The following is a 14,254-nucleotide window of genomic DNA, read 5'->3' as shown; positions in this document are numbered from 1 at the left end:
AAATTAAAATTTTTACTAAGGGTTGAGTAGACATAAATTTTTTCAAAAAAAAATCTTTTCTAGAAAGATGATAATTTTTCACAGAAAAATAAAGTTTGAAAATAGCTCTGCAAAAAAAAATTTAATAGAAAACATTTTAAAATTTTTGTACAGCTAAAAAATTAAATACCATTATACGTACATTTAACATGCATTTCACTCTTCCAGTCCTTAAAATCCTCATACCACTCGGGGTATTGGAATAATAACATACGTCCAACATTTTTAGCTATTATCAATGAAGGCAATATAATGTTTTTTCTAAGAAAAGCGTGGATCAGGAGTATCAAACTTCTTATTGCTTGAGCAAATATAATGCTATCCCAAATTTCTGCTATTGCCATTCGTTCATTTTCTTCTTCTCTCTTCTTTTCGTTTTCATCGAGAGCCTTCAGAGTTTTCTTCATCTTTTCTTTCTCAAAATCGTCAATTTTTAATTCCATTTTTGGTTTTTTCTTCGCAAAATTCCTAAAAATAGACTTAATATTTTGATTGATCTTGTTTAAAAGAGAAAAAAAAAATATGTTTTCTACTCGATCAAAAAAAAAGCGGAGAATTTACATATGCTTGGAATGTGTTCCAAATAACTGTTTTACGTCTTTGAGCGCGTAAGGATCCTTTGATTAGACCTCGACGAAAATCAGGTTGTTGTGAGTAACGTATCAAAGCCAACTCGTTTATTTCATCATCGTTAGTCTCGGGATAATAATTTCTGACAGAAATTTTAACAAACAATTTGTTTGAAAGCATTAGATCATTTTTAATTACATGCTTAACAGTTAGTCAATTAAATATTCATTTCAGTAATTGGCTTCTAAGCTGTGACAGGTACTAAGTCTTCTTGGTTATTGAAACAATAACCACTTCTAGACAAAGCCTTTTAAAAAAATTAAACATTTAATTTTCTTTCTGAAAACCCTAGGTCTAACTTTAAAACATAATAATTTAATCTAAGCATGTTTTAGAATCCAATATAAGTTCCTACCTACTAGGTTAATTAAAAATTTCTTAGGGATATAATTCTGTGATTTTTTTTTAATTTAGTCTATGTGATATCTAAGATGCCACTTAAGTCCTAAATTATTTCTAAATTTTGAAGAAATTTAAGTGGAACATGCAAAAATTTTCAAATTTTGTATTTGTTCCTTTAAATTTTTATTTTCTAATTTTAGTTTATCAAAATCCTCTAATCGACAAGTCGTTGCTAGAGTTCCTTTTAACTCATTATTTCCTTTTAATAATTTTTTATTTTCTATTTCTAATTTGTAAGAAATTTTTGATAACATTTTTATAATGAGAAATAATTTATTAGGAGGTAGGGACCGTACCTAACTTACCTTGTCGATCTTGTGGTCTAAAACTCCCCTGAAGTGCTGCTTTCTTCTGATGCTGCTCCCCCTTCATCGATGCTCATTGAGAATGAGCTTACTTTGTCTTCATCTTCTTGGTGGCTTGCCACTAATGCAAGTCTAGCGATGGCTTTGATTTTTGACTCGGATGACGTTTCATCCCACGTCGCCTTTAGATTATACTTGGTCTGAGCTGGCATCTTGTTCTTCTCCTTATCCTTGTTCTTGTCCTTGCTTTTCAATTTAGGGCAGTTATCTTTCACGTACCCTTCTTCATTGTAGTGGTAGCATCTTATCTTTCTTTTCCTTCTATTACCCTGCACTTGATTAAATTTATTAGTTTTAAATAATTTTTTAAATTTTCTTACTATGAATATCGTTTCATCATCGAGAGAGAAGATCCAGAATTTGGTTCGTCCATTTTTGCCTTTAAGGTAATGTTGTGCTTAGGCTCCTTCTTCAGATCTGAACATCTTGTTTTATGAACTTCAAAAGTTGAAAATAACTCTTCTAAAGTACTTACTTCTAGATCCTTTGAGATATAATAAGCATCTACTAATGATGTCCATTCAGTAGTCCTAGGAAATATGTTAAACGTGTACCTTAGCGAATCTCGATTGGTTATCTTTTTTCTGAGATTCATGAGTCCGATGATGAGTTCCTTTATTCTTGAGTGAAGGTGTGCAACGGTTTCACCTTTCTCTAATTTAATGTTGCCGATCTGATTCCTGAGGTCCCTTCGTGTAGTTCTAAGAATTTCTCTCAAAGCTCCTTTGCTAACTCATAGCCTCCGATCCGGATGACTTCTTAAGGTGGTAAGATGCTAAGCAGATGAAACTCTGCTTTGTCATTTGCCACGAAGTAGGTTTGCTCTTTCTTTGTCCATTGGTATTCTTCTTTAGTCTTTACCCTCTGGTGCTACAAAACAAAATTTCATGATTAATAGTAAATCGAAATATGTCTTAAAGAATACCTCTATCTTTTTCTTCCAGCTCGCGAATTCTCCCTTGAACTTCGATGGGTTGATGCTCGGTCCGACCATCTCTTATGCTTTGTTTGGCTGTTAGTCCTCCTAAAGCTGTTGTGCTGTTATACCAATTTGTAGGTCCCTTGGCGGTCGGCTAGAGGAGGGTAAATGCCTACAAAAAAAAATGAACCTTTCTCAAACTTTACAACTTTATTAAACTAAACACTTGCATAAAAGAAATAAGAAACTGTTTAAAAAGAAGAGACACAAAAGGGTTACTTGATTTACAATTAGGGGATTGTTAACCCAAGGAAGTTGAAGCTCACTAAACAATCTCCTTTATTGTCTCTAGAAAACTAACACTACATGCAAAGAGTAGTATTCACCCCTCTCTATCACATCGACATCCAGTGATCCAAGAAGAAGTCTAGGTAGGCTATAAAAGAATTGGATCTCTGTTAGTTATGAAGTCCAAGAGGAGTGGACTCTAGGTAGTGAAAATCCAAACATGTCATGGTCCACTAGATATTTGGTAAGTGATAAAGTTCCAAAAGAGAGTGAACTCTAGTTAAGTGGCAGTTTATGAAGGTCATTGTAGACTCTATGCTTGGCGAGTGATGAAGTCTTCGTAGGTCATGATTGATTGGATGCCAAATAAGGTTAAAGTCCTAGAGAAGTGAACTCTAAGGATTGGAAGACCTAATGAGTCAAGGTTTGTTGACACTAATTAAGCACCAAATGAAGTAATCGAGAATTGGACTCTAGGCATTAGAAGTCTCAAAGAATTGGTCATTGGCATTAGAAGTCCTAAATGACAAGGTTAGCCTACGATGGGAAAGAAGAAGTCTTGTAACGTCAAGGTTGACTAGATATTAGAAAATGAAAGAAGTTCAAGAGGTAAGAAGTCTTTGGATATGGAAACTCTTAGTAGGTTGAGGTCAATTGAATATTAAATAAGGATGAAGTCTTGATAAAATAAGGGCGAGATTTACTAGGCTAGAAAGTCCAGAATACATAGGATATCCTGGTATGACACGAATTCAACGAGAGTGGTTTGAACCATATTTTGTAGTCAATTGATAGTAGTCGACTGATAATTCACTCAACCTAAAATGCCAATGAATAAAATGTTTGTATTTGAGTACCAGCCAACTAGGTAGTCAACTGGTATTGTTAAAAAGTCAACTGATGTTGTATGTGGAAGCCATAAATGAGTCACTAAACAAAAAAGTTGTTGTAAATAGTAGAATTCCCAACTACTATAGTGATCTAATCGAATGATTATGCACAATAGTCGACTACTTGTGGAATCCAACATTGCCCCCAAAGCGTAGCTTAGACGATGGACGCATGATATCTCTGACGTAATGGTCAGGGGTCAATTCTCAGGGATTGACGATTTGAGATTTACCTCACCATGTGCCTAACACCTATGTACCTGCATTTATCTCCTTTCATATTCATAGGGTCGGCACCAGGGCCGTAACTTCCATGAGGCCAGAGAGGCGATCGCCTCAGGGCCCAGCCCAATGAAGGGCCCATTTTTTTATTAAAAAAATGAGAGATATGGACCATAAATGGTCGTTAAACCTATTCTCACGGTTCCGAGGCACACACTGACGTATGACTCTTATTTGCACATAATTTATTCTTCGGTGTTGCTCTTCTTTGCACGTGATTTCTTCTTCGGCGTTCTTTCTACTAAGGCATGGATCCACAGAACAAAAGGTAATCATAATCTTCTTCTTCGACCATCTTCTTCGTCTTGCAACACATGACACTAATTGTAACCTAATCATGCAACAAGGATCGTTAATTTGTGTGACCTAATCGCGTCGATTCTCACAGTGGCTATCTCACTTGACGCGGGTTAGCAGTTGGCCTTTGTTCGCGTGACTTAATTGCATAGCACGGGGCTGTCACACGCTACCTCAGTCGCTTGTGCAAACTGCGACCTAATTGCATGGTGGTTACTACTTGTCTTCTTGCTACTGCCTGTGGTTACCGCATTGGTATCAGTATTATAGGATACACTAAATGGGCTACCAATGTTATCTATTGAGAAAGAAAGAGTTCGACAATTGAATTATGCAGATTTGATAATTGTTTTTATCTCTAAAACAGCTATACGAATAGTGTTTATATAAGTATTTTAAATATTTATTATTTTTTTTGATGTAATATATTTATTTTTAATTTATTTATATATTTAATATATATGTTATTTATAAATTGAACTTTATTATTATTTATCGTAACAGAAGAGTCACTTTTTTAGTATACGCTTCAGGCCCCGTCGTACACAGGTACAGCTCTGGCCGGCACTAGGGGTCGTTAAGATAGTGGATCTACTTTATATATATATATATATATATATATATATATATATATATATATATATACAGAAATGATATGCTGCGGACAAAGCCGTGCGAACCGCTGCGGACTTGCCTTCCTGATCGGTCACCAGACCGATCAGGGAACCTCCTGATCGGTCTCTGGACCGATCAGGGAACCTCCTGATCGGTCTAGTGACCGATCAGAAAATGATCGGTTCCCTGATCGGTCTGGTGACCGATCAGGAAGGCATGTCCGCAGCGGTCCGCTCGGGCTTTGTCCGCAGCATATCATTTCTGTATATATATATATATATATATATATATATATATATCAGGAGGAAGTTTGGGGATTTTTTGGCAAAGGTTCATAGATTATCTTTGGGCAAGTGTTGTTTCATGCTTGAACTTCTTTGAGCAATTCAAAGCAAGAGAAAGCAAGAAAAATAAAGATCTCATTGTTGCAATCTCCGTTTCTTGTATTTTTTTCATTATTGCTTGTAATTTTGTACTCCCTTTTATATTTGAGCAATATGTGTTGTAAGAGAATTTGCTGCCTCTGAGAAGCATTTGAGCAGGTGAAAATATAGAGGGTTAGTGATCCACCTTAAGAAAAATGTGGAATCGTCACATCAGCGGCCCCTAGAGCCGGTCCCATGGATATGGAGGGAGGTAAATGCAGATACACAGGTGGAAAGTACATTTATGGAGTGATCCACCTTAAGGAATAAGGATCATAGCTATGGAGTAGGGGTCCAAGGGAAAACTAACCACCTTATATTGGTTATTGTTGTATTTATGTTTTGACTTGGTTTTGTATTTTTTTTCCATTGCTCACTAACTCTTAAAGAGATGAACAAACATGACTGATCAAAGCGAGTATGTATTCACCCTCTTGCTCTACCTGCTTCATGGATCCTAGCACAAACAATCATTTCTTCAATCAACTCATGGTACCATCAATTGATTGACACAATATTTGTCGACTCACTAGTTGACTAGCACATGAGCAAAGGGGAAAAGGAAGCTTTTGTTCCTTTTCCATTTGCCTAAGTTCATTTAAAGCACTAACTAAGCCACTTCTAATGCTTTAGTCAGAGTTTAATTTAACCCTTGATTGGCCTAAGTTACATGTGCACTCAAACTCATCTTTTCGCAAAAGGAAATCCACCAAGTTTAGAGAATACCATTCTCCAAAACCCATGTTACCTTGAGGTCTTCCTCTTTTTTTCAACCATTTAATCAATTTTGCACTGTTAAGATTTTGACTTGTTAAGCATCTAATCAACCTTAATTTATCGAGATTAATTTCCTATATTTCACCTGCAATACTCACCATCAAATGTCATATACCTACACACTTGACACAAATAATCAAATACATAATATGACTTTATCCTTTATCAAAACATAAAAATGAATTGTACAACAAAAAGGTGGAAGAACTCTATAGTAACTTAGGTTTTTGCCTTGTTACGTTGTCAAATGAGAGGGGCGAGCTTTATGTGATTAAGGATGAGAGAGATGAGGAAATAAGAGATATTAATCATACCTAAGGCTTAATTCAATTAAACTTAGTTAACTAAATTGATTCAACTTGGGTTGCACTAGTTTATACATAAAACATTTGATTTAAATTTGAGCTTATCCTAGTTCAAGCTTTATTTGATCTTTAAGTGATTAAGTCGAACCTTCCTTCTCAACAATAGCTTAGTTATTTTTCTCTTCTCCTTCTCCCATGGCAGCTCTCGCTTCTTCTTCCTCTTCTCAAGAGCAACAACCTTCCTTCTTCCCTTCTTTTATTGTTTTCCAGCCGACCAACAATAACTCTACTCTTTCTTCTTCAATAAGAGCAACTCTTATTTTTCCTTTTCTTCCTCATAACTAGTCAAGACCATTGGAAAGGAGGATAAGACTTTTGTTCTTTTTTTTTTCATTTTATCCTTGTAATTATTTTTTTGAACATGTAGAGTAATGATTTTTTTTATACATATAAATTGTTATATTAAGTTCAAGTCCACCTAAACTTTTATTCCTGGATCCTCAAAAGTATCTCAAAAATTAATTTAAAACCACTAAATCAACTTTTAAACTACATGCTTCATAAAAATATTTGTCTTCAATCTACTAAATTCTATTTAACTCTTATTAATATTTATTTAAATTACATTAAAGTTTTAGAGCATAACATCCAGCTTGATTTCCATAAAGTTAAGACCATGATGCTATCAGATTCTTTATTATATTCAGGCCATGCACATTGTCTTCACTACATCAAATCAAATGGAATTTTGATCAAATAAAATAGAATTGTTATTCATAAAAAATGAAATGAAATGTAGATAGTACTATTGGGATTATAGGAAAGTCCAAGCATTAGTCTTGGTAATTATACAATATATGCAATAAAAAAGTACCCAAGCTTATTTAGTACGCCTAATTCATTATATTTCACATAGTCCATCATCTCACTTAATTTATCTAGTTCAATTAGCTCATGCGAAACAACATAGAGTCTATAGTTTTGGAACCATTTTAATTGACGATCGTGGGTGGATAAGTTTTGAGAGTCATAACTCTTAACACGGGTCGAAGTATAGATCCATAATATATCAAATCAAAACTCATTTAAAGATCTATATTTGTTACTAAGTTTACTTATAATGGCTCAGCCTTAAGTTTAAAAAATATCGTTTAAAGTCTTTTCAAAAATTCGGAAGAATTTTAATCCTTTTATTATCTTTTAGGGTTTATAGTTCAAGTTATTTGCATCTTTTATAAAGTTAGAATTTTGAGAATAATAAAACCATTTGTTTAGCTGATTTTAGGACCGTTTTTGAACATCAATAATATTTTCTATCATTCTTTTTTTTTTAAACGGTGTGTTTTGAATGTCTAATTCCTGATATGATCATCATGTCTAATATTTTCTATATTCTTTTTTTTTAAACTGTGTGTTTTGAATGTCTATTTCCTGATATGATCATCATGTCTTTAAAAGATTATTTTCGATGTTAGTCTTCGAATCAAATGATTCAATAATTTTTGCTACATCACTATCTTACCTAATTTATTCTGTGTTCAACCCCCAATACATCTTGTTCAAGCCAAGTGTATTCATCCTGCCTAAACCCCTCAACCTATTCATCTTGCTCACCTATTAGCCTCTCTTTCTTTAACTATTTGATTTGTCTTGGCTTGTTAGTCTCACTTGTAAACCTACTGAACCTACTTGTCCCATTCAAACCAGTGGACATAGTTTTCCTACTCGACTCATTTCTCATATCCATGTTGCTCCACCTTTCTATTTTACATTTGGCTTGTTAAAATTATTTTATTGAAAATTAGTTAAGAAAGATCATGAAAGAAAACAACTCTAAACAAAATATTACATATCTTAAATTTATCTTATGGTAAACTATAAAATAATTATTTCATAAATATCCAAAGAAAAACAAAATATTACTTCCCACAACATTAGTGATTCAAGGATTCTACTCCAGAGTCGTCGAGATAAAAAGAAAGTTGCCTTCGCCAATTGTGTTTGTCTATTTTATTCCTTTGATCTATTCTTTACCCGAAGGACACCGGTTGAGCTTCATAAGTTGGCCTCAGTGTTTCCTTGAGAGGTGATGAGATAAAACTTAAGAGATGGTATTAATACATTTACATAGAAATCTAAAAAACCACATGTTCATGTAGCACCTGTGTCATTTATGTTTCAACAAATACATGACAACAAAACCTCTGGAAAACATGGCTACGAAAACAATAGCTACTGCATTATCAGTCATTGAACAGTTAAATGTTTACAACATTTGGTATTTTAAAGTACATGTTTACTGCAAGTGGCATAACTCCAACCTCATTCGATCAAACTCTTATCAGACTCAACTACTTGCAGAAAGCATTCGCATGATAATTGAAATTATTGATACATCCTGAGATGCCACATTATTTTAAATAACATTCGTGGAAGATTAGGCGCTAGCACTTTTCTCAAACACTTCCACTGGCCTCAATTACAATTGCCACTGACCCTTGCTGAACATTTGTATGTACTTCAACCTCTCTCCTGGAACCTGCAAATCCATCGACACCATTTTGTGCATCAAATGCTTCATTTTCGGAGCTGACAAGTCTTGAATTAGTCGGCCTCTCCAATGGTTGGGGGTCCAAGACCCCATGTTCCATCGCTATGGCCGTGTGATCTGAAATGCTAGATGTGAATTTGGTTGTAGGAAGAAGCGAAACTCGACAGAGAGGACACGTTGTGTTGGATGCAAGCCAATGATCAATGCAGTCGACATGAAAAGTGTGGCCACAATGAGGTATTCTCTGAAGGCGATCATCCGACTGATACTCCCCCAAGCACACAGAGCATCTAGGCAAATAAAAAAACAACTAACATTTCTTAAAGCATGCGGCATAAGTTAAGTAATATCCTATTGAAAAGCTGAATAGTTCATCAGATTAATTTGTTCTAATTTAAATGAAATCTTTAGGAAAGAGAAAATATCGGAATACCCTTTACGCAACCCGCATCTTCCCACTTAGTAGAGATTAGATGGTTCATTTCTGGCTTGAACTGGTATGCACCATCAGTTATGTAATGTACCGTATATTTTTAGGTATGAAGCAATCACATTGGCCGTGGTTTATTATAGTATTTACATTATTCAAAATTTATGACAATTACTGAGTTAACAAGTGCACAAACTCAAGTTACTCAATATAACAACCCTTATTATCTTCTCCAAACACTTTAAGTTTGTTTCCACCAAAATCTCCTTTAATGAATGCTTCACTCCCATTGACTTTTGTCAACTAACTTGACGATATATGATCTCGGCATGAGAGTAACATAATCTTTATGTTTCTTTAATGAACACAATGATAGAGAAGGGAAAAGGTGACTAGTCTATATTTAGACGCTGAACCTGCAGCAACCCTTGATAGGAGGAATGTGTTTAACTCTTGTTGTGTGGGAGCATCATTTAACACACAAGTGATGCAAATAAAATAATCATTTAAAATAAGTTGGTCCAGTGATTAGTCAGAATTGGGCCTAAATTACAACTTCTATAGTATTTGATCCAAGATACAAATTTTTAAGATAACAATTTTGTTATTGCTACTTTAACTATTTTCAGTACACCTAGCCTATTTTCTTTCTATTTTATCTCAGCAATAACATGTAAAAAAAATGATGAACCGGGTAACACCGAATCTAGGACGATCGGCTCGTCCCCACAAAAATTTTCCACCGGCCGTTAGGATAAATCGAGAAGCGCTCACGGCAAACAACTTAGAAGCCCAACATCCTGTGGTTGCACGTCCCATTTAGAGGAAAAATCCCTACAAATGCAAGGTCGTTGGGATCAAACCGTGAGTATTTGGGTGACAACTTGGTATCCTACCGCTGCACCGTAGCCCCGGGGGCAAGCAATGACATGTAAAGATTATAAGAGAAGTTGTACCTCATTGTTATATCATTCAATTATTAACACAATTTTCTATTTTGATGTTATCTCTCTCCTCCCTCAAGATATCCCTGACTACAGCATGCCACCCTATGAGCTTGTTGATTGAGACATTGCCCCAAGGCGTGGTTCCCATAAGGTAGAATTGCTTCCTTGGGCACGGGTTCGAATAACGAGGATGACAGCCGCATAATACCCTCCTTGGAGGCCTGCTGTGTACCTAATTTACCTGCCTGTATCTCGTTGTGGGACCGAAGATACTTGGCCACTTGGGGTGAGCGAAATCACATTTTTGCTTCCTTGTTGATTGAGACACCGTGTCCATTGATGCTCAACTTCACGCCAATCCAAAAATCTGGATTGTCTCATCACTAGTAAACAAGTCCACCCTAGATAGTCTACGGTCAAGATTTAACATCATTTCTCTACTTTTCTATCTTATTTGCCATACTTCTCTTCCCCCCTTCTTCTCAAGCGTGCTAGCAAATCTCTCTCTAAATCAATCAATTGGCTCTTCTTATCCAAAAAAAATATCAATCCCTACCAAATTAAATTCCCAAGAATAGTCAGGAACTAACATCATTTGTAGACCAATTATATATAATTGTTGGGATCCCTTGCCAAAATAGTGTTCGCAATCCATGTAACAACAATTCTATAACTTAAGAGAGAAAAAACAAATGATGAAAGGAGAAAAAACAATTCTATAACTTACAAGGAGAATAATTTTGCAGTCCACTGAGTATAAATCTACACCCAATACATCAAGATCTGGATGCATGACAACTTTAACAAGACATGTCAACATAATTTTAGTACACTCACTACCTTTTGAAATCACTTTTGTCTTTTTCTATTGGCTAGTAGCATTTAATGAACATTTCTAGTAAAACTGCACCAAACCTTATTATTAAAGAAATCACGAAGCTCTAGTTTATTGTGCAATTTTATTTTTATAATCAACATTACTTGTAGCAACTTTCTCCTCGACGATGAGAAAAAAATAACACCATCATTGTGAGAGAAGTAGATATTTGGTGTAAGGACCTTGGAATCAAAACACTCAAATACAGAAGACAATCTTAGATCCATACAGAATTACAGACTATATTGGACATCCTGGAGAACTTAGAAGAAAATATTGGCAAATTACTTGCCAAACAGGCAAAAGAGCAGTCTTCTCTAAGGGTAGAATTCTGCAAAAACATACAACTGGATTGACGCTGATCTGAACACTAACATGCATCTTAACCCACAATTGCACACTCCATGTTCAAGAACAAAAAATAGTTATTTTCCAAAATTGAAATGGTGAGTCATCGTGAAAATAAACTTAGAACTAGATTAGGTAATCAGTTAAGAAAGATGAAACAAAAAGTTAATTCTTTTGAATAATTGTTGAAGGAAGATGAAAGAACAAAGAAATTGTGCATAGGATTTTTTATGGCAGGGATAATTGCAGAGATATAGAAGTGCTTTGCATCCCCTCTCCTCCCTGTGGCTTAATCAGAAAAAGGAAAAACAGTGCGACAAGAAAGAAGAGAGGTTTCCTTTGAAGAAATAAATGGATCAGGTCAGATTTGTCCATGATGGATAAACATGGATACATTACCAATCCTCACAATAAGTACATGGTAGTTATTTCAGGTTTGTGTGATATACCTATTAGGCATCCAAATGAAAAAACATTCTCCTTCCCATTAACTTCATCTTCTTCCTATGATGTCAACAAGAGAAGATACTGAGATTCTGAATCCAAGAAGATTTTCCATATTGGTGATATCTTCTTAGGACAACAATAGAAGCTGCAGAATCAGCTGATAGAGAAATTCACAAAATCTATTTCATTTTTTATTTCAATATTGATATCAGAGCAATATATCATAACTTCTCTTCTGATTAATGGTGGAGAAATCTGCCTGCCAAGACCTCACATTGCTTTCCTACTCAACAAAACACTGAATTGGCAAGCCACAATTGTGTTGCTTTGCTGGTGGATTCAGAAGATCCTATTCCACGCAAGGAAGATAGTCAAGTATTTATCATAAGTTTAGGGAATAGTATGTGCACATCATTTTCAACAATCTATGATATGCCCAAAGGTTGTAAAACTCATCGCATCAATATAATAGGGAATCGCAAAATTCGTTGAATTAGCCATGATAACCACTCACTGTGTCTCTCTGATCAAGAAGCTCTCTTTGAACACAACTACCGGAAGCATCTCTCTCAGCTCCTTCTTTATGCCCGACCCCGGCCGCTGGATGCACACATAAAGTGACAAATTTAAAGAATGAAAGCAACTAGAACAGGAGGGTTCGGCAGAACCCACGCCGATGTTAAAAGATAATAACATACTCTCGATGTTTCTCCTCGACTGAGCTGGGCGGCCCTCAATCTGAGGGATTGCCAATGCGCCCGGCGGCGCTGCAAGTAGGACAGATAGAACAAAAGCAGGAGGACAAAGGTGAAGAAGACCGGAACAGAGAAGATGAAGGCCTGGTAGAGCTTCAGCTCAGGAGAAGCAGCTGAGCAGTATGTAGGTGGGTCTGAGGAGCCACAAGACATCACCAACAAAACCCTAACCTTGGTAGCAATTCATGGACAGGTTGGGGAGCGATCTTTGGCCTTTGGGGGAGGATGCCCTGCCTGCGAAGATGGCGAAGATTCATTCAAGTCAAAAATCTGACGAGAATAGAATTGAGTGGTTCATGGATCGGACGGGACAGACGAAAAATAGAAGAGATTCAGACAGAAGACGAAAAAGCAATTTTTTTTTCTTTGGAGTGGCCAGGTCAGTCCACCTTGACAAGATTCACCCAGCTATAGCCCGGGCTGGCAAATTGATTTATATAAAATTGTTATTGTCAATAAATTTAGGATTGATGGGCCGTTGATTATCTTCGTAATTTACACTAACTCAATTTAATTAAAATTATTATATATAAAATATTATTATATTAAAAGCTATACGAAGTTTATTAAAATTACTCAATTAAAAATTTTACGCTGATCAAAATCTAAATAAGAGACTATTGGTGCTACAACAGCTTTAAAAATGATTTCATCCAAGTTGAAATAGTTTCGATCAAATTCGAGTAATTTTAATAAAGTTGATGATAAGAAAATAATTTTATATAAAAGTGTTTCATATATAGTATTTTTTTTAATTTTTTTTTTTAAATAATCTAAGTATTCAGCTCTTCAAATCAAATAATTCTGAAAATGATCGATCTAATCATACGGATATTTTGATCGACCACTAAAATAAATCTTGAAGTATTTGTGGAGGTTCATCCAATCGGCTAGCGTACTTAAGTTTGTCGTACCACTAGATAAAAATCTCTATAATTGAACCTCAAATATCTGGTTAACCATTTGGAGGGTCTAACCGTTGCACCGTAGCTCTAAGGATTATTTTTAAATTAAGTTAAACAATAAGAACAACAATAATCAAACATTTATCTCACTCAACATGATCGGCTATATGAATTTTTTTATGTTATTAAGATTCATCCTCTACTATATATTTATTTATAAAATTTATAATTAAATAAATTTAATCATATTTTATCACTATTAGTCCAGAATTCTTTTGTCTCTCTTTTTCTTAATTAATATATGTATCTATGAGAGTCTCATATCATTTAAGTGAGATATTTAATAATTGTCTAAGTATATGATTATATCATCTTAAATGTGTCTCGTATAATTTTTTTCAATAGGTATAACTTCAATTTTTTCTAATATTCTCATTTTTATTTTATTTATCCTCATATATTTTTACATCTACTTTAATATTCTCATTTACTTGACTCTCATATTTTTTTTTTTTTTTTTTTTTTTTTTGCTTGTCTGACTTTTAACTTAGTTGAACTAAAAAATATTGAATTGATATATTTTAACATATTATAGAATTTAACAACGTTGAATAAAGATATTTTTAAAATGAAATATATAACGTGGCACTATTTTTTTATTTTAAAAAGGCATTCTCTTGACGGTTCTACAACCATGCTAGAATAAAGATATTTTTAAAATGAGATATATAATGTGGCACCATTTTTTTTATTTTAAAAA

The 14,254-nt window shown here is 34.6% G+C and overlaps 1 protein-coding gene across 1 annotated transcript; it reads right to left on the bottom strand.

The window, feature by feature from the left end:
• Positions 1 to 8,452: 8,452 nt before the first annotated feature.
• LOC122047415 (RING-H2 finger protein ATL58-like) lies at positions 8,453 to 12,995 on the bottom strand. The gene is made up of 3 exons (XM_042608699.1): positions 12,533 to 12,995; positions 12,349 to 12,434; positions 8,453 to 9,075 (listed from the first exon to the last, which is right to left on the bottom strand). The coding sequence occupies exons 1-3, from the start codon at positions 12,740 to 12,742 to the stop codon at positions 8,691 to 8,693; spliced, it is 681 nt and encodes a 226-aa protein (XP_042464633.1). The 5' UTR covers positions 12,743 to 12,995; the 3' UTR covers positions 8,453 to 8,690.
• Positions 12,996 to 14,254: the final 1,259 nt, after the last annotated feature.

This window comes from Zingiber officinale, chromosome 2B, assembly GCF_018446385.1.
Source record: "Zingiber officinale cultivar Zhangliang chromosome 2B, Zo_v1.1, whole genome shotgun sequence".
In the NCBI taxonomy this organism is placed as follows: domain Eukaryota; kingdom Viridiplantae; phylum Streptophyta; class Magnoliopsida; order Zingiberales; family Zingiberaceae; genus Zingiber; species Zingiber officinale.
Note: the sequence above shows the minus strand (reverse complement) of the source record. Positions and strands in the feature narration are given on the sequence as shown.